Source organism: Protobothrops mucrosquamatus, unplaced genomic scaffold (genome assembly GCF_001527695.2).
Source record: "Protobothrops mucrosquamatus isolate PMUCROS unplaced genomic scaffold, P.Mucros_1.0 scaffold101, whole genome shotgun sequence".
Lineage (NCBI taxonomy): Eukaryota > Metazoa > Chordata > Lepidosauria > Squamata > Viperidae > Protobothrops > Protobothrops mucrosquamatus.
In genome coordinates this window covers 560,675-582,768 of record NW_015386474.1, presented here as the reverse complement: position 1 = coordinate 582,768, position 22,094 = coordinate 560,675, and the positions used below count along the sequence as shown (strand labels likewise).

The 22,094-nt window shown below is 39.6% G+C and overlaps 1 protein-coding gene across 1 annotated transcript in view; it reads right to left on the bottom strand.

Moving 5' to 3' along the window:
- SPTLC2 (serine palmitoyltransferase long chain base subunit 2) overlaps window positions 1-17,248 on the bottom strand; it is a 49,839-nt gene extending 32,591 nt beyond the window's left edge. The window contains exons 1-3 of the mRNA XM_015812615.1: window positions 17,054-17,248; window positions 9,714-9,908; window positions 1,030-1,184 (exon numbers count right to left, since the gene is read on the bottom strand). Of these exons, the coding sequence (XP_015668101.1) occupies window positions 1,030-1,184; window positions 9,714-9,908; window positions 17,054-17,179 (476 nt within the window). The 5' untranslated portion in view covers window positions 17,180-17,248. The remainder of the gene's footprint in view (window positions 1-1,029; window positions 1,185-9,713; window positions 9,909-17,053) is intronic.
- Between the last annotated feature and the right edge of the window lie 4,846 nt (window positions 17,249-22,094).

Below are 22,094 nucleotides of genomic sequence, written 5' to 3'. Positions count from 1 at the left end.
TTTCCTCCCAAGGTTCCTGTGGCTTCAACACCTTCTATCATTTCATCTCTGTTATTGAGAATTAGGTCCAAAATGGCTAATCCCTTAGTTCCCTTCTCTACTTTTTGGGAGACAAAATTGTCTGCTAGGTTTGCAAGGAATCTGTTTGATCTTCCACTTGGTGCAGCGTTTGTCTCCCAGTTGATGTCAGAGTAGTTAAAGTCCCCCATTACTATTGTGATGTGCTTCCTACATACCTTAATTAGCTGACTATCAAAAAGTTCATCTATTTCCTTTGTTTGGTTGGGTGGCCTGTAATATACACCTATGGTAATGTCGTTTTCCCCCCCTTTTATATTGACCCAAATGCATTCAAGACAGTTTTGAAGCAATCTTATGGACTTCTTGCATAAAAATGAAAAAAATGAAGATGTGATTTACGTTTTTACAATTAGACAGGATAAATTATAGAAGGAAGAGTAATATGATATAACTTTAGAGAGAGAGGTTAAATATTTGTACTTATAATTGCTGTGAAGAATATTGATAGTCACTTTATACCTTTTTATTTTCCATTTTTCTTAACTTTTTTTCTTTCATTTTTTTGTTTTTTCCTTGCTTTTTCTTTTCTTTTTCCGTTTACTACTTGTCAGGAAAACTCATTAATGCAGAATTACAAAACATAAAATGAGGCTTTCAAGCCCACTTAAAATGTTGGTTACCACTCATAAAACATGGCCCCAAGATAAGTCAGGGACTAAGCATGACCTCTCTTATTTGTCCAAAACTGAAAAGCACTTGCTAAAGATCCTCCCCACATCTGAAGGAAGCTTAGAAAGGAGGCACATTGTGGAATATGCTGCCCCATGAGTTACGAATTTTGTTTAGGAGGCCCTAGGAAACATAAGAAAGGGCAAATTATGTCACCAAATTCTGCAGCAAGTTCTAAAGTTGAACTGAGGATATAGTCTACCTCTAAAACTAACTGTTCAATTTTTCAAGTCCTCTAAAGATTAGCTACTTATGAACTTTTGAAATCTTTTTACTCACTTGAATGTCCAATTATAATCATGAGAAACTCGTTCCAATATATCCATTTTTGCTCCTGGAACACTGCAGATTGGTCTGTTCCAGCTATCTCTAATGCGCATGTAAAGATTCCTTGTATAGAAATTCTCAAAATCTTGGTAGAGAGGAACAAAGTCCTAAAAACATGAGAAGTGCATTAATATAAATGGTAAGTCAACTTTGCAAATTATCTGGAAGCCATAGATGATCTATTTACCAGATTCTCATTCAATAGTTGAATATGTACTAGTCAAAGACTCTTATTTTGAGAAGCTTCAAATATTAATTATTTATAGGCTTTTTATCACAGTTAGCTAAATAGGTAAGAGCTCATTTCTATATACTTTGGCTTGCATTTTATACTGAAACAGAATTTGACATTCCAGCATTGATTTTCTCAACATTTTATTACTTGGAAAATACAACTTGATATATGTCATCTGTTAGATTACCTCCAGCAGCATACCAAATTTGTGAAGCCTAGTTAAAATGCACACACAATACAATATTTAAAATGCTACTTGACACTCCTAGCACTGAAAGCCAATTTTAGCAACACAATTCACTTTTGTTCATTTTAACTTGTATAAAAAAATTAAGTTCAAATGAAAAAAACAAAACAAACCCTTTTTTATATGCTTAGTCAAATGCTCTTGAATGCTCAGATTCTTGGTTCTCAACATGTGTGCATTTTTTCTACATTTAATAGCACTTCTTTGCCTGGACTATTCTTTTTAATTAATCTATTTTTTCATTCCACCAAGTTTCAATAATATTAATGGATCATATTGTTATTCCTGTGTGAAGACTTGTGGTGCTATTTTCTGTTTGCTCCCCGTTTTCTGTGCATTATAGACATAATGGAATCCTTGGGTTATATACACTGACCTATTCCTTTTTTATCTATGCTCTAATTACTTAGTGCCTCCACTTCGCATAGACACACAATTTTTTCTCAGTACTTGGCATTCATTTTTTCTGGGATCTGCCCTCCCTCAATCATAGGTTTGAGTTTAAGATCTTTTGAATCAAGATTAGAAGGCAAGGGGTATCATGCAAACTGACATCCCAAAGGTTCACTGCGTTTCTAAGTACCACTATGTATTTGTCAAAAATATCAGAAAATATTTCATTCATGAATCTGGAGAGCAGCCTGATATTTACCAAGCTAAAAGCATTACTATGTATTCAAATTTGGTACGTGTGCCCAATGCTAAAATGTTCATGTCCTTTTTTCATCCTAATCAAATTGTGCTTCTCAAATCCAAGTCTATGAAAAGAAAGTTGTTCTGGAGGATGTACACGTGAGGCACCAGATAAATGTCCCTAATGATCACATGCTTTAGGACTTTATAGCTGTGCAATTTTAACAGAACCATTTCCCTTAGGAATGAAAAATGTAGGATGTGAATATGGAGATTTAGAAGGGTAGTTAAGCTTTTTTCAAATTGTCACCCAGAAATTCCTTCAAGAAGGTAGTATATAGGTTATTGCCTCTCTACTGGCATTTGGGCTCTCAGTTTCAATGTGGAAGCAATGTAGTTGATTCCTCATACCCAAACACATCTGCAAAGCCTGTTTTCCTTGGTAGGAGGAAGGGTAGGAGTCAAGAAGCTTCACAGGCATGGAAGCTGAGAATGGGAAGGTTGCAACTGATGTTGTTAACATTTTGGGGATGGCAAAGAAATTGTTTCTTGCTCCCAGTATATATCTATACTATTCATTTTTCACCAATCAATCCCTAATGGGAATGTGCTAGGAAGCAGTCATAAAGAGTAGCAAGAATTATATGTGATCTTTTATTATCAATTGTAAGGGTGTGATGTGTGGTAATATAGGACCAGCTCACAATAACATACACATCCAGATTATGCATTTGTAGCCAATAAGTATCCACCATAATAGAAACAAGGAAAGAAGTAGTTCACATAGAATGGCAAGAATTTCATATATCTTTTATTGTCAATTGGGAGGGTGCACTGTGTTTTAGGACCAGCTCGAAGTGCCTAGGCAGCTAGCTGAGATGACTCTTCTCCTAAATGCTCTGTTAATTGCAATGTGGCATTTTAAGTATTATTTGTAAATCCCTTTGTTGATATTACAGTAATACCGCAGCAAGATATTCCATGGACAGTAGGGTGCCCTGAAGGCTTGACATCATTTGTAGCATGACAGATAAGATTCTCAGTCTCTTTTTAAAAAGAATATGAAGATTTTGATATTGATGTCAGTTCAAGTCAGAAAACAGACTCCATAAGTTTGACTGGAATTAAAGTTTATTGTGCTGACTGTGTATTCCATCCAGAGTCACTTATGTATGAGTTGGGCAGTGATATAAATTTGTTAAAGAAACAAACACACAAATACCTATGTATGAGTTAGGCCATGATAGATAGATAAATAGGTAGGTAGGTAGGTAGGTAGGTAGATAGATAGATAGATAGATAGATAGATACCCTCTCTTTTATACTCCAGACAGTAAGGGTGAAAACAATTTGGGTATTTTATACTTTCTTCATTTCCATGAGTATAAAAGACATTTTTGTTTTTGTAACTGTCACTGAATTGTTTTTTGAAGATCATCTCAATGACTATAGCATCATCAATCCACTTAAGCAGGTTTTAGTTCCCTGTCACTGATTTAAGACATACATCATATATTGTAGCAAAATGATTGAGTCTATAGGATAAAAGGCTGGCAGTCTAAAATAATATCTGCTGAAGGCCCTTTAGATTCTCATACCCTGTTCTGAGATAGAAGTTTGATAGTTTCCACTGCTGCTACCTCTCTTTCAGATGAGCTTCACCTAGCATTGTCCCCTCAATTCCTGGTGAGTGAAAACAGCGGTTTCATAACTTGTACTTCAATAATGATTTCAATAATCCAGCCCCTTAACTGTGAACTATATAGAGATTTTAGCCTCCATCCCAGGAGATAAACCAATCTTACAACTGAGTCAGTTGCCCAGAGTCAATTTTGAGTTGAGTTGAGTTATAAATCACAACTATAAATTATAAATATAAATAAAATAAAAATAAAGCAAAACTTCATTTAAACAAAGTACTGCCTGTTTTTACATATAAAATGGAAACAATCCTGCTGAGGGGTAAAAAAGAATAAGTAACTGTTTCTTCATGATTTAAAAGAGAAAAAAAATACATCCGTGCTGGTCAGATCACGAGTTTTATGTATTGGTTTTTAAGGCTATCTAATTCAGAAAAATTCTATAGTTAATAATATTAAAAACATAAACAAAACAGGTGCTACCGGTTGGCTACAAAGCCTTCATAAACAAATTGGAGGTATACTTTATACTATACATTTGTCATACAAATGAAACAATTCTTTCTTAGTGTGAAGCAGACACAAAATAAAGCTAATATCAAGTATCAACATTCCTAATATATCCTAATGTATCCCACACAATTGTCCGTTGAACATTCCACTACATGTTACTTGCTGCTGCAGAGTCAAACAAGAGAAGTTGATGACTTGCCCTTCAGAGTTGCAATGTACCAAGATTTGTTCTCGGTCAAGTCTCCAACCCTTCTCTATAATATAGCTTCCACCAAATACCTCCAAAGCAAAAGAAGCTCATGGACAGAAACGTAAACCTATGAAAATTGCAGTGATAGGCTGAGCATGGCAGACTGATCCAGCTCTTGTCCTTCCAATCCTGCAAAATATGCTGTACTTTTCTGGAAAAAAATGCCTACCTAAATGGGGAACCAAAGCATTTTGAGATACACACAATAAAGTATCTTTCATTGGCATGCACAGTTCCAGAGATCACTGGGCTCCTGGCTAGAAGAATGCAAAACAGCTCCAGTTTCAGCAAGATTATGGGTTATTTTCCCATATACAGGAAACATATTGTGACCTTTAAAGTTGGAATGTAGCATCTAGTAACACTATAGGCTGCCCAAGCACTTCTAAATTCCACTCTACTACAAGACACTCTAACCTTCCCCACCCCCACAGATGCTAGCACCATGTACCATAAACAATTACTTTTATTGTGTCCGTATACTGGCTGCTTTCAAACCAGAAAAAAGCAATAATTTGGTTTCTGTTTGTCTCTTCCTCTTCCTTCCTCCAGGATCATCAGGTAACTTGCTTGTTCCTTTTTCTATTTCTAAGCCATACCAGAAATAATGAAATTGAAGGAATGAGGTTTGCCTAAAAAACTCAATGTGGAATTCCTAATTAATTTTTAAACCCATCTTTTCCAAAATAATCATTATCTGAAATATTTTCCTTCTGCCTCTAGTATTCTTGAACTACCCACTTATCTGAGGATTGAAGTTACTGAGGAGGAGAGCCAAGTCTTTTTCCTGACTTTAATTACTACCGGTAGCTCTTGCCTTACAACCCCCCCCAAGACTTTTCTCTATCTTCCGCTCTAAGAGAGTAAAGGGTTAGACTTGCAGTGTTTCTCAACCTTGACAATTTTAAGGCATGTGGACTTCAACTCCCAGAATTCCACAGCCAGCATTGCTGGCTGTGGAATTCTGGGAGTTGAAGTCCACATGCCTTAAAATTGTCAAGGTTGAGAAACTCTGGGTTAGAGGAATCTGCTTATGTCTTTGCAAAAGATAACACCTCTGTCTTATGCATGTTTATTGGGGATGTCTCTGTGATAATCTAAGCCTGCTGACTGGGAAAGAGGGTACATTTATTTATTTCCAGAACTATAGCTGCCCATCTCATGTCATAATTCTAAGCAGCTTACGACAACAATCATAGTTTACATCACATTCAAAACTGAAAGAGAAATACAGGAAGTCATCGATTTGTAACCACAATCAGGACAAGAATCTTGGTCATTGAGTGAATCAGTAGTTAAGCAAGGTGCCACGCAGTTGTCTTCAGAATTTTAGCTCCATTCCTGCAGCCCACCAAAGAATTTCTCTCCTCTCTGCCTGCTCTACTTGCAACCTCTCCTGCTGGCTTTCCCAAATGACTTTTTTGGGGAAGTCAGCAGAGAAGATTGCGAAAGGCAACTGCCTGATTGCAGGGTGCTTAGCAACTGGTCATATATACAAACCAGTTGCCAATCACCAGAAATGCAGTGATGTGACCATGAGGGGTGGTAGTGTGACATTTTACAACATCCAGAAGTCTTTTATGGGCTATAAAACACCATATCCAAGACCATTATAACTCTGAATGGTTCTTAAACAACTGTACCCTTTACAAACCACAAAATACTCATACCACTTTTGAGCATTTATCACAAGGCCGGAACCGGGGACGGGGATTCTACTCCATCCTCTTCGTGGTTCCCAAGTCCTCGGGGGATGGAGGGCGATCCTAGACCTCAAGGGCCTGAACTGTCATATCGCCTATCGAAAGTTCAAAATGCAAACCCTCCAATCCATCCTGGGCAGCATAAGGCATGGGGACTTCCTGGCATCCATAGACTTAACGGAAGCGTACCTTCACATTCCCATTGCTCCCAGTCACTGACGGTTTCTCAGGTTCTATTACGCGGGACACCACTTCCAGTAAAGAGCACTACCGTTTGGCCTCTCGTCAGCCCCACGGGTGTTCACCAAGATCCTGGCAGTATTGGCTGCGCACCTACGAATGATACCGGTGCGCATCCAGTGCTACCTGGACGACATTCTCATACAGTCTCCTGTCGCACAATCGGACCTAGCGTTGACAATCAAGGTCCTTCAGGAACATGACTTTTCGATCAACTTCCAAAAGAGTCAGACCAGCCCATCCACCCGCCTCCTACACCTAGGCGCAATCATAGACACACTCAGGGGGCGGGTCTACCTGTCACAGGAGCGTCGCAACAGCATACGATCCCTAGCCCTGAGAGTACGCAGGGAACAAATAGTTCCCCTGGTCATGTTGTCTCAGCTGTTGGGGAAGATGGTATCATGCATAGCAATAGCGCCCTAGGCGAGGCTACATTCCAGGAAACTTCAATGGTTCCTCCTACCATTCCAGAGGCTGAGACTCAGCTCCTCCAACAGGCGAGTACGGGTCCCTTCAGAAACATTGCGGTCCCTCAAATGGTGGTCATCACCAGCAGTGGCCAGAGGGTCACACTTCAAGGAACCCATCCTACTCACACTTACGACAGACGCCAGCCTGTTTGGCTGGGGGGCGCATCTGCAGTCCATGTAGGTTCAGGGCCAATGATCTGGAATACAACATCAACTGGTTGGAGTTAAGGGCCATACATTTAGCCCTCCAACATTTACACAACAGGGTAGCGGGGCAACACATACTAGTCCTCACAGACGTGTCCGCAAAGGCGCACGTGAACTGGCAGGGGGGCACCCAATCCAGGTCTCTCATGACAGAGGCCCCGGCACTGGGAGATTGAGCGGAGGCGAACCTCGCCTCCATCAGAGCCGAGCACATCTCGGGGGAGGCAAACAGACAAGCGGACTTCTTAAGCAAGTTGACCATGGATCATGCCGAATGGAGTCTGCATCCGGACCTATTCGCGGAAATAACACAGAGGTTCGGGTGGCCAGTCGTAGACCTCTTTGCATCCCCGACAAATGCCCAACTCCCGAGGTTCTTCTCAAGGTTCCCATCATGGGGGGTGGAGGAAACGGACACCCTACGTTGTCCATGGCCAAAGGGGCTACTTTACGCATTTCTTCCTCTTCCGCTGATCCCGGCAACCATCCGCAAGACATTGCAGGAGCGGGCGGAGATCATACTTGTAGCCCCACACTGGCCACGAAGACCGTGGTTCGTGGACCTGATAAATCTATCAGGTCCCCACCATGGAGGATACCCCGAGACCGAGTGTCACTCAGCCAGGGAGACCTACAACACCCAGAACCCCAATGGCTTCAATTAGCCACCTGGCACTTGAACGCCAAGTCTTAAGTGGGGAATTGTACCCAAGAGTAATCTCCATGATCCAAGCATCCCGCCGACCAGCGACAAACCGCATCTATGACTACACATGGAGAAACGTCTGCACCTGGTGCGAGAAGCGAACACTCGAGGTCTCGGACCTAACAGTTCCAAATATATTAGAATACTTGCTCGATGGCCTGGACAGGGGTCTAGCACCTAACACCATTCGCAGACAAGTTGCAGCGTTATCTACCCTACTCACCTGTGCCAATTCAGTTCCCTTGGCACAACACCCCAGGATTCGCGCCTTTCTTAAGGGCGCCTCCAATGCAAAACCGCCCGTGGTTCACAGGTACCCCTCTTGGGACCTACCACGGGTCCTTAGGGCGCTTACCAAGGCACCGTTCGAGCCCATTAAGTCTTGCACTTTGAGGGCCCTATCCCTCAAAGTATCCTTCCTTGTCGCCATAACCTCGGCCAGGTGCATTTCTGAGCTTGCGGCTCTGTCAGTCAGGGAGGACCTCTGCACCTTCCATCAGGATCGGGTGGTTCTCCGATTGGACCCAACCTTTGTCCCCAAGGTTAACACCCTGTTCCATAGGGCCCAAGAAATCGTCCTACCGGACTTCTGCGCCAACCCGTCCCACGACCTGGAACGGCAGTGGCACACACTGGACGTTCAGAGGGCGCTACGACATTATATCAGGTGAACGGCGGCCTCCCGCAAATCGGAGGCGCTCTTCGTGTCTTTCCACCATGCCTCTAGTGGACAGAAAGTGTCCGCCTCAACCATAAGCAGGTGGATCAGACTTTGCATTGCGGAAGCGTATCAATCGCTTTCTCTCCCAACACCAGGACAAATCACAGTGCATTCCACTCGCAGCGCAGCAACCTCCGCAGCGTGGGCCACACAGGCCTCTATCGAGGAAGTTTGTAGGGCGGTGACATGGACTTCACCCTCCCCTTTCATCCGACATTATAAGATAGACCGTTTTGCCTCCGTGGACGCCTCCTTCGGAAGGAGGGTTCTGTGACATGTAATCTCTACAAACACAGCTTCGGTCTCTCCTGTTCCCCACCCACTGGGATTCTCCTGTTCCCTGTTCTCCTGTTCCCCACCCACTGGATTCTACATCTCCAGTGCTGGAGAAGGGGCGTTGTCTTACCTGAATGCCTTTTCTCAGCACGGAGATGTAGAATCCACTCCCACCCTTAAAATACAATAGATATTAGAAAACTGGGAGCCAACACGTCGAATTGTAGTCAGCTGCTTCGCCTTCGTCAAAACTGGGGGAGTGGCTACCCTAGGACGGGTGTGACAAATTGGCTGACCCAGTCTAATGGGCAGGAAGGCAGAGTTAACCCATTGGTGGAGTCTACGTCTCCGTGCTGAGAAAAGGTGTTCAGGTAAGACAATACCCCATCACAAACCATGATTTAACTAATTTAAAATATGTTGAACTACAGTTAATTAAGCATGCTTCGGTCCATGTTTTAACGCTGACTAGTGCAGATTGAAAATTGTACTTGGAAAACAATATTGCCTATTCTAACATTTGCATATACTATGCTATTTGAGGGGAAAAGAGAGGGAATACTTGATGTATTGATTGTACTATGTATATATGTTTTGTTTTAGGATGTTTGATTACCCCAGCACCATGGTGTGTCCTGAATATGTTGCTTTAAAAAATTAAAAAACCAATAAAATTTGTTTAAAAAAAAAAGAAAATTATACTTGGAAAACAATATTGCCTATTCTAACATTTGCCTCCATTTCACTGCAAGCATATTAAACTACTACTTTGCCTCTAAATCAAAACATTACCTTCTGTTCATCTCTTTCTGTTGCATTATGGCATTTCTCAATTTTCCATTGCCGTAGAAAGTCTCGAAGATATCCAAAAAGGGTGAGCACACCATAACCTACGTAAGTCAGCACAGCAACCAGCATTGGTGTTTCTTCAAAAGTTTCATTGAAAGGTCTCTTATATAAATCTCCATTGTGTGTAATATGATGAATCTGGAGGAAACAATAAAATGTAAGAAAAATATGGGAGTAATCAATTTTCTTTGAGCTCTTATTCTACCTAGAGACAAATAGAGTTAGTATTATGTTTTGCTTATTATACCTCAGGACCTAATATCCCATTAGCTAATAATCACATTTTAACTCTGTAAATTAATTTTAAAACAAATATTAATTAAATTCAAATTTGGGGTTGCTTTTCATAAGATAATTTGAAAATATTTATGAACCAATTAAACCCAAAGGTACCAAATAGGGCTGCCTTTTATCACCTTTACTATTCATTATAGCCATAGAAGTGTTGGCAATATTTAAATTTAGTAATCAGATTTTTGGAATGAAAGTGGCATATAAGATGTATCTTTAAACTCTATTTACAGATAGTATAACTTTGATTCTCTCAAATGCTTCTTGTTCAGCCAGCCATATTAAGGAGTTAGAGGAATTTACAGGGTTGTCAGAACTTTCAATTAATTTTCATAAATGACATCTGATTTATTTTCATATTCTCCCCAAAACTAAAATCTCCATAGTTTTAGGGATTCCAATAGTATATAAATCTTTAATATATTTAGATATTACTATTACTAGAATATTAATCTTGGAATTATATTAATGCAACTACCTGATATTGTAAGGAAAATAACTACTCCTTCAAAAATCATATTATTTAATTCTCTGATTGGTTTTCAATCCATAACAATGATTCTCTGAAACAGGATTTTAAACAAAAGCAAGCCCCATGAGTTGATATTTTGTTAATTCTGGGAATGATGAGTAAATTGTATCCTTCTGAGAGTGAAGAATTGCAAAATCAAATTGTTTTGTCAGAATTCTGGCTTTCCAATGCCTATTCACTGACATGAATAGTGGACATCAAGTATCGTATTAAAAACTAAAGCAGCAGCATCAACACCTTGAGCAGATCATGATTAAAAGCAATAACAGAATTTCCATTATACTGATGGACAACACTGAGAGACAGCTGCCAGGTTACATAACAGTTGTAAAGCTCTTTATGTAGCATTAAATTCAGGGAGTGGAAAGAAAGGGACTTTGAGAGATATTAATACAAAACTCTGATTACTAAGAAAATCATTACATTTTAACAGTCATAGGCAACCACCAAGTTATGATTGTACTTTGTATAGGATATAAAACTTATGGTTTCTGAGAGCAAAGTACTAGTATAAACAGCATGGGACCATAAAGGATTGCTTTTATTCCTATACAAATCTACCTGATCATCAACATTAAACTCAGGTTCTGATACTCCAAATGCTTCAATCTAGAAGAGCATGTATGAACTGCGTGGCTTTCCTGTTGAATGTTATTTTTAATAGATTTATTAGCTCAGTATTAATAGAGATTTGTAGAAAATCTGGTAAATTGCTTTTATCTTTTTACACAGCTTGCTTAACATTGATTTTAAAACTGGGTAAAAAAATTAAATCTTGCACAACCTAGAGGCCTGTATTATTAACAATAGATATTAAGAAATTAACCGTTTTGTTCCCTGGGTGATTGTAAAGGTTACTTCTTTTTTAAATATAATTTAAGCTTTTAAAAAATAAAAAACTAACAGAAAACTAATAGCCAAGAGAGAAAATAGAAGTTAGAAAATAGAGAGAAATAGCAGATAGAGGAGCAGTAAAATAAAAGTATAGGAACAAAAATACATAAAAACAAATGACTTCCAATTTCTTTTAGAGCAGCTAAAAATAAAACTTGAGTTCTTCCACTAAAATTATAATGTAACCCCATGTTTATAATATACATATACCGGTATATGTCACTAATATTCAAATCTATATGTTGTTGTTATATTATATTATCATTATTTCATTTTTTCTATTTTGTGCAGAAAATCCAAAAAGTTCTTCAAATTGGTATTAAATTTAGCTAATGTCTTTTCTCTAATCACTCATCAGTTTAATCATCCCATTCAGCTCCATCAACTTTACCAACCACTCTTCTCATTGAATCCATCCAACACTGGACTTATAGAAGTCTTGCTGCTATTATCATATATGAGGACAAAGTACCATGCAATTTTTCAAACTTTTGTCCACCAGTTCTAAAAGAAATGTCTCTGGTCTGAACTGTATTCTGATCTTCAAAAAAATTTAATATCTGTATTTCAGTCCAGTAATTATTAAGTCCACCAAAAGTGATAAAGAGTCCCTTCTTGATGTTTACATTTCCAGCGTGTTAGAAGTTCCATTACATATCTTTCAATTTGCCTGGTGATAAATACTATCTATACATTATTTTATAGAGATTGTCTTTCAGACTGTAACAGTGTAAATTTCAACTCCTTGGTTCACATGTTTTCCCACTGCTGCATTTGTATACTATATATAACATTTGTAACCCACCTTATCGTTAAATTTATATTTACAATAATTTGTGCTTTCTGTGAGGTATGTATTGATTTTATCCATGTTATAAAGTTCTCACCAAAACCATAGTTCATAGAACTTTAAACAAGAAAGACTAATTAAGAATGTCAAAAGCTTTCTCTGTACCTAAAAAAATTAATACTGCTTGCTTTTTGTTGTATTGTTCTAGGTATTCTATAATTTCCTTCCATTATCTTTCAGGTATCTTTTGGTAAGAATTCACAATGGTCACGATGAATAAATTATTGTAGAACTGTTTTCAGTCTATCAGCAAATATCATTCTAAATATCTTATAGTCACTATTCAGTGATATAGATCTACAATTTTTAGTTAGGTTTAAGTCTTGTCCCTCTTTGGGTATTAATGCAATGCAATTATTTCCATGATTCTGGCATCAGCTCTTTGTACGATATAATTCATTATATAAAAGAGTTATGAATGCTCATTTTCAAAACATCAATAACAGTTCCTGAGAGTCCATCTGGACCTGGTGCTTTTCTGGTTTGATCGTTTTATAACTTCTAAAATTTCCATTATTGTCACAGGATAATTCATAATCTGTCTTTGTATATCTACTAGTCATGGTAAATTTTGCTTTTTAAAATAACATTCTCTTTTTTCAGGAAAAAATAGATTATTTCTGTATGTAATTAATCTTTCCCAGTATAGATTTATCATTTTTGAGTGAAACAAGGAAAAAACAAGAAGAAAGCAAATACTAATACTAATACTACTGCTAATACTACTGCTAATACTACTGCTAATACTACTACTACAACATTGACAGACTCTATCTACCAAGGCAAATAGGTGGACGTGGAATGCTGCAAGTACATCAGATGGTTGAAGAAGAAAAAATGGCTTTGGAAGAATATCTGAAGTACAATGATGAAGATGCACTGAAATTAGTATATCAGGAAGGCTTACTGACTACTGGAGAGACCAAACTGGCCTACAGGTAGTCCTTGGTTTACAACCATACATCTAGTGACCATTTGAAGTTACGATGGCACTGAAAAAAGCGACTAATGACTGTTTTTTATACATACAACTATTGCAGCAACTCCATAGTCATGTGATCAAAATTCAGGCACTGCTGGCTCATATTTAAGTGATTGTCCACCAGGACTGCTATTGAGCCAGGTTTCACCTAATCTGTAACTGTACAATTGGTTTTTCTTGCCTAAGAGTAAAACCTTACTTTTCTCTACATTGAATTTTATTTTGTTAGATTGGCAGTTACAAATTAGCTTGCCTAGTTTGTCAAGTGTTTTACTGAAATCCAAGTATACTATATCCACAGCATTTTGCTAGTTCAGTCACTTTGTCAAAGAAAGAAATAAGATTTGTTTGGCATGATTTGTTTTTGACAAATACATGTTGGTTATAACTTTGCTTGCAGATTTGTTGCTTGATTATCTTTTCCAGGATCTTCCCAGGTATTGATGGTCTGTAGTTTCTGGGTGTTTTTTTTTTCTTTTTTGAAGATGGGAATAACATCAGCTCTTTTCCAGTCCTCAGGTAGTTAGTTCCCCAGTGATCCAAGAACTTTGAAAGATATGGTACATTGTTTCTGATATCACACTGCCAGTTCCTTCAGAATTCTGGGATGTAATCTGTTAGGACCCAGTGATTTGAATCCATCTAGAATGGGCAGCGTTTTTTTGTTTATTTTAATTTACATTTCTAGTGTATCTTTTAAGGCTTTTTGATAAGTTGGGCTGTATTTTTGCATGAAGACAGATGCAAAAATGAATTAAGCAGTTCTGCTTTCTCTCTATTGTCTGTTATTTCCTTGCCATCTTACATCAGTAATGTAATCTCAACGAGACTGCTTTTGAAATGATTTTTCTTAGAATTATCAAGTTTTTATCTATTATGGATCTTAGACTTTTGGGCCACAGACTTATTATTATGAGACTTAAACTGAGTGCCATTGGCTCCTGGGGAAAAGTCAGTTAGATAAACAATAACTGCACAACTAAAAAATCTACAATTACAGAAGTCAATCCAACAGGGAGCAGTCAACTGGGATGATGTTATCTATTTAATGGTTTGTTAATATATAGTTTTGAAAGGAATAAAAGTGGTTAAATTAAGGTGATCCATGTTTTGGAAGCTTCCAAGACCAATTAAAAATACACGTGTCTATAATAATCATTTGATCTTAGATAAGTGTAGTAATTTGATCTGTATCATGAAGATTAGATGATTGACTGGACTGTGGAAATAAATTTCTTCCAACTTTGGCTATCTTCATTTTCTGTACAATGTAAACAAAATGCAATGGCTAGAGAAGTGGAATTAAAATGTTTACAGTGTTTATTATGATTGTTTTTCCGAATAGTTTTGGTTGGAGCATTTGTTTAATTTCTTTCTCAATACAGGAATCCCCAAATAGATGACTACCCATCTTATGTTTAAATACCTCCACAAAAGAAAATCTGCCTTCTAAACTTCCAAATCTAAACTTCCAAAGGAGTTTCTTCAATCTATTTTTTATTATATCTCTATCCTTTCTATTTATTACTTATCAATTTATATAACTATCCATCTTCCAATCATGATTCTGGGTGGCTCTATAAATCATATCATGCCAAAGAAAACTACAATAAGCTTTTCTAAGCTATGGGTTCCCCTGCCATGGGGAAACATTCAGGTCATCAAGAATTTACAAAATGCCAACAGAGTTGAGGCAAAAGAAATCTCGGGGTGTAGAACTGTGGTAACACAGTGGTTAGAATGCAGTATTGCAGGTTAACTATGCCCACTGCCAGTTCGATCCTGACCAGCTCAATACTGACTCAGACTTCCATCCTTCCAAGGTCAGTAAAATGAGGGCCCAGATTGTTGGGGGCAATATGCTGACATTTGTAAACTGCTCAGAGAGTGCTATAAAGCACTATGGAGTGATATATAGTGCTATTGCTACAGTGCTATATTATACAAGGCAGGCATTACAACAAAAAAGGCCCACTTCCTGGGTCTGCCAGACAGCATTGTTTAATAGATGGGAGCTGGAATATGCCCACCCTTTCAGATATACTGGGCTGGACAGAAACGACTGAAGAAAGGTGGCCCTGGCCTCATACTATGAAACATTTTATGTGGTAACCAGCACCTTGAATTGCACCTGGAAGCTTATTGGGAGGCAATGCAGTTCATGGATTGATTGTTTAGATCTGTCAAGCTATATATTGGTTGGTCCCTAAGAAGATATTTTTGTGTTATCTGCAAATTTTCTAACACTTTCTATCCTAAATCAACTATGATTGTGGACTTGCCAAAGAGGCTATGGTGTCTAATCTGAAAAAAAAAAGCCCAACCAGGCTGAAACTTTTAAATGTATTATTTGTTGCAGGAGTGTGAAAGTTTCAACTCTGTGGAAAACTAGGAAGCTTTATGAACTAGTCTGCATGGGAACTTCCATTTGACTGGGGACAATACTTTTTGCTAGTTTTGTTAGCAGGCTTTCCCAATTAAAAATAGAGAGGAGGAAAATATTGTTTGATTTCATTTCAGGGTATGATTTTGATTAACATTTACATTTACAATCTTGGATTTTGTGCAAACTGGATTTCTGAGCTTTAACATTTGGGCAGACTAAATGAAATAAACAATGAGGAAAAGAATAGCAGGATAGAATATTACTTTTCCTTTAATAAATGCAAAAGCTAAGACTATGAACAAAATGAACATGGTAACTGACAAAAGAATTTTTAAGTGCACACTGTTTTTAACTATGTTACTTAAGTAAATCTCTCCAACTTGTTTGTAACTTCCGTTTGTGTATAAAAAATTAAAGAAGTGGGGAAGAATCATCCACAGAACAGCAATGATTAAAATTATAGCTCAAATTTAGCATATTTTTTTCTGTTGCAGATGTCTTTAACAAAGTTCTTTGTGACACTCATATTTAAACATAACTGAAAACTCCTGAAAGTAGCTTTCTGCAGCCATTAAGCATTGTACTCTACTATGAAGACAGACATAAGTATCTTGCGAAAACATAATTTAAAACCATTAATCTCAAATAAGTCTCATTACAACATAATACAAAATTACAGCTGCATCAATACATTTGCACAGGAGAATATGATCCATTTGTACAAATTACAAAATGTTCACAGGACTATGGGAGAAAGTAATGACACGCTAGCCATAAATCAAGGCAGTGATTTACTGCTTACAACTTTACTGCTTACAATAAAGTATAGTATATACTTTTAGCAGGTGTTCTAGAAATAAGCTGTAGGTTCAATACTAGAAATTCAACATTTTGCTAGTTGAACATCTACACTCAACATTCCCAGCATACTCCTGACATACACTGCCATAGTTAGCCTTGGAAAAGGCAATATTGTTTGCACGACCCCCAGAAACACAAACTATGGCAGCCTGTGTGGTTATTTTATGATTCAATGTGCCAGGTATACCTAGATAGAGCCAATTAGGAAACAAAAAAACGGGAAACTTTTTCCTCTGACAGGGTCGCCTCGACGCACCAGGAAACGAGGGCGGAAAACAGTCACTGAGGAAGCCGACCGCTCAAGGCCATCCTTTCCTTACTCCGCCGCGTGACCGACAGCGAGAGATTCCAGCAAGGCCCGGCCCGGCCCGGCCCGGCCCGAGGCCTCTTGACTGGGAGCGAGCACCGACCAGGCCTCCGCCACCCCAAGAGGCATCCTGGCGGGCGCGTCTTCGTGCAGAGACAGATGCTCCGACCACCGCCTTACCTGGCCGTGAGACTCGGGCCCGGCGAAACCTCGCACGTAACCGTTTTTCCGACCGCAACCATTCGCTGGGAGGCTGCAGCCGTTGGCACGAGGTTGTCCGCCTCCCTTCTGGGCGCTGCGCTTCATCTTGCCGGCTCGGACAGGAACAACCGAGACACCAACCACCGCCCGTCCCAGGGCTGCTTTATCGCACCGGAAACCGAGCCGGGAGCCTTCGCCAATCATAGGCCAGAGCGTCACTCTGAGGCGGGGACGGCGCGCCCTTGGCCCGAAGCCGCGCTGGCCTCGCCCGTGAGGAGAAGGCGCTCGCGGAGGAGGAGGGGGGGGAGCGACTTTATTCGCTGCTGAACGGCATCTGGGCCCAGAGGCGGAAGCGGAGGATGATGATGAGGATGTTCCAAGTTTCGGTGAGACCAGGGGTAGGCAACCATGGCTCTTTTATGACTCGTGAACTTCAACTCCCAGAATTCCTGAGCCAGCTATGCTGGCTCAGGAATTCTGGGAGTTGAAGTTCACGAGTCATAAAAGAGCCCAGGTTGCCTACCCCTGGGTGAGACCAATCACGAGAGGAAAAGTGTGTTTAGGGGCGGGGGAAATAACTCGTCCAATCGTTAGGCGCGGATCCCACGAGAGGGAGGATGGGTTTGTCCCGTGAAGAAAAGCGGAGTGTGGACCGATAGCGGACTCGTTCCGTCTACGAGAGGGAGGAAGGAAGCACACCGCTTCAGAGGCCCTGTGTTCTCCTCCGCTTGTCCTTGAATGACGGAAACTGTAGCCGCGTGAAATTTGCCGTCCTGGCCAAATGGCGAACTTTTTTTCCTGTTACTCTCCACTTCTCGTTCCCCCTAAAATACTGTTGTTTTTTTTCAAACTTGGCGACTTAGCAGGCTGGATTGGGGAATTTTGGAAGTTGAAGTTCATCCGTTTTAAAGTCGCCAAGTTTGAGACACTCTAATGCTCTAAAATAATAGGCGATCAATTCTCTAAATGTAGCTTGTTTGAAGCTTCCTTTGGATACTGTTAGAACAGGGGTTCTCAACCTTGGTAACTTTTCAAGACTTGTGGACTTCAACTCCCAGAATTCCTCAGCCAGCAAAGCTGGCTGAGGAATTCTGGGAGTTGAAGTCCACAAGTCTTAAAGTTGCCAAGGTTGAGAACCCTTGTGTTAGAATGTGGGAGGGATACTTCGCTTTAACACCACCAGTATGGCTCAACCTGTCTCCTGGCCTGAGAAATAGATGAAAACAAGTATCAGTTGTGGGAAGTCAGCCCCCTCCCCAGAGAAAGAAATATTCTTGGAAATATTTGAAAGGCAGAATATAGTTCCCTAAAGGATTTTAAAGGCAGAAACCAACCCACCCCCCCAAGTCTCTCTGTCCCAAACAGAAACCAAGTCTGCAGAAATGCAGATGTAATAATCTTCTCAGAAAGACTGGAGTCAGGAAACGGATTAGGAAGAAAGATCCCTAGAATCAACAATCCCTCACACCAAAAATCTTTAAAGAGTCATCAGCCACAGCCACAGGGAAGCAGGATATGACATTTGGGACATCATAGGATTAATCCACCACCATCAGAATACCAGAAAGGCACACTCAGGACTCAGGTCAAAGTTCATAATTACACTGAGTCTATCTCTTTCACCTACCTTCAGGAAAACTCTAGCCTGGTTCTTGCCCTGTGTCATTAACATTTTGTAGGAACAACTTTCAGCAAATTCCAAGGGAGAAGGAACCAGCCCTCCTCAGGCGATTTGCAATTCATATGCCCTGACTGAGGAAGTAGCAGGAAAGAGATCTCCAAACCTAAGCCCTGAATATCTTGCACTGGTGGACTCAGATTGGGAGTCCTAGGGCTCACTATGTGCAATTTAAGAACATTTAATAGCCTGGCTTGCATACTTGCTAACCTCAATTGGACATCATTAACCTGGATGAACTGAACTAAGAGCTAAGGCAGGAAACAACCCTTGAAAAGGCAGCCAGTGGTTATGTACTGAGGCAAACCATGACTCTGAAGAATTTTGAGAGGCATGTGCTTCAAAACCTGACTGGAAGCTCAAAGTGACATCCAACATTTAAAAATAATTGGCACAGAATATTGGACACTATACATTTCTTTTCCATCTAACAGAATTTTTGCCTTGGCTTTAGACCTTCATGGTTGAACTCTATTAGTGCCTCCTTTTTTTTTTTTGCATTAACCGTTTAAAGCTTGTTTACCAAGTCTCCCTGATCAGATCAATTTTAATCTTGGGCCAGTAAAAGTGTGTTACCTACACTATTATGGCACAAAGGGGGGAATTTGTGGGAAGTCAACCCCCTCCCCAGAGAAAGAATATTCTTGGCAGAATATATTTCCCTAAAGGATTTTAAAGGCAGAAACCAACCCTCCCCCCAAGTCTCTCTGTCCCAAACAGAAACCAAGTCTGCAGAAATGCAGGTGTGATAATCTTGTCAAAAAGACTGGAGTCAGGAAACTGGGATTAGGAAGAAAGATCCCTAGAATCAACAATCCCTCACACCAAAAATCTAGGAGTCATCAGCCACAGCCACAGGGAAGCAGGATATGATCTTTGGGACATAATAGGATTAATCCACCACCATCAGAATACCAGAAAGGCACATTCAGACTCAGGTCAAAGTTCATGCCACAGGAACAACTCCAAACAAAAGGCTCCAGAAGGTACTAAAAACCCACTCCCTACATGTGCTCACTCTCTTTTCTTCCAGAGCCATCTTTCTGTCTGGCTCTCCTCTTCAGTAAACTGCAACCTTCTTTCTAAAGCAGTTGCCATGTTGTTTATTCCCAGCTTGGACTGAACCATGATGAAGACTTTTCCTTCAACAGAGTAAAATTCAGGAGTATTTAGTGGGCCAAGTTCTGATAAAACCACAGAACCTGGCTTGATTCTAAGATTTCGTTTGACTGAAAATGTGTTGATGCCAAGACCAAATTACTCAAAGTACATCGGATCGACAGACGTAACTTCCCTACATGGATTTTTTTTAATGGAAATATAAGGTCTTGCTGAGAAGGAAAAAGGAGCAAGTCACAGTTGTGGAAAATAGCCAAATAAATTTGGCATGTTGGACATTGCTACCACAGCTATGGTCTCCTCCCCAGCACTGTGCAATACTTTATCTAGATGAGCTATGACAGCCACAGTTTTTGCCCCAGGTAAATTACCATGGAATTTATATGCCTGTAACCAACCTATATTTTTGCTACTAATGACAAAATTGCCCAAAATATTTTGTTCCTCCCAAAGAGCTTTCGTCTTTAGAAAAGATGTGGTTCACCATGCAAGGTGTGGTTCATGCATGGTTCATGCAATGATGTGGTTCATCATCCCAGAACATTACATCATCTACAAACTTATGTCCTCCTTTCCCAAGGCTTTTTTTTCCTGATATCAAGGGAAATATCATCCTGGGAGTCTTACTTATGTATCATCCTGCCTCTCCTAAGTCACTCTTCTTTTTTAAGCAACCTTTCTTCTTGTTGCTTTAACATTTCTGCAATGGTAATGGCCCAGGTATCTGAGCCTAGCCCCATTTCTGGTTGGTCTTCTTTGGTTTAACTACAGGCAGTAGTAGTCTCTCCTAAAAGAGAATCTGTCCCTTCTATTTTTTCCAAGTCTATTGCAAGAGCCAAACTTTCCTTTTGTAGCTAAGTTCCCTACCACCCCACCCCAATGGAGCATTTAAGCCACCTCCACTTGTATGGTTGTCATCCTGTGTTTTATATCCCACCTTTTAGATATCCCCCCTTTTTTGGGATATCCCACTTTTATTTGGATATGCCACTGCTCCAACCACTTTGTCATGGATTCTTTTAAGTATACCCACTTCACTGGGCTGAAAACACAAAAGAGCTAACACAACACAAACTCTTAAACAATATATATTTATACACACAAAAGGTATTATTTCATTCTTCCCACTGCTACTGCTACTATTACCACTTCTTGTGAGTCCCACCACTACTCTTTGTGAGTACTGTTAAAAAAAAAAATCTCTTTCAGGTGCTTTGCTTCCACATATAAACTCACAGTCATCACACTAACTAGTCCTCAGCGTAGCTTTTGTAGCCAATGTTGCTGTGCTGGCTGGGAAGAGGGCTTAAAAAGAGAGGATGAAAACAACACAGGCATTGGCCATTTTCATGGCAGTGTCATCTGTCACATGCATTTCTTCCTTTGAGGAAAAAAATCAAGAAGTTGTGCCAGATTTCAGCAAAGGGACAGCTACCAGATTCCTCTGTTCATGACTATCCAAAATTCAGTAAACCCCGAGCCTCCTTCTCTCAGGCCACAAATAAGTCAGTATTTAAAGAAAGAACAAGGGAAGGCAGAATTCTGAAGGAGTGCTTGTACGTTAAAACTATCACACAGTGGACTTAATCTGAGGAAAGACCAGAGTTAAGAGCCAGCTACAGTAAGGTAGAAAGGACTTTAAGAAGCAGCCCAGATTTGTTTGAACAATTGCGTAAGCATCACAGAATAGGTATTGCAAATTCTGTTTGCTGATATATGAAATTCGAATTTGAGTCACATGCTTTCTTTTATCTCACCTGGATATTGATGAATAGCCCTGGACTATTGAATAGAAACATTGAATGTATTTGATCTTGGATTAGATTTATGACTAAACAGGATGTCTTAACTATTTTTTCCCGGGAGACTTATTGATTATATTTCTATCAAGTTGATGTTGAATCTTAGTGATCCCGTAGCTAAATTTTCTCCTGGAGCTTCAAGTCCTCCAATAGTGTGCTCATTATCACTGTGACTGAGTCCATACACTTTGCTGCTGATCATACTCTTCTCTTTCCTTCCACCTTTCCCAACATGAGATCATAATGTATCCAAAGCAGGATGATATAAGCCTGGAAACCTGTGCCTCGAGTGAGAACTCTGAGCTGATTTGTTTGATGGTCCAATTGTTTTCTTGGTGAACCATGGTATTCTAAGGCATCTCCTCCAACACCCAAGTTCAAATGTGACAATATTCTTTCTATCTTGCCTCTTCAAAGACCA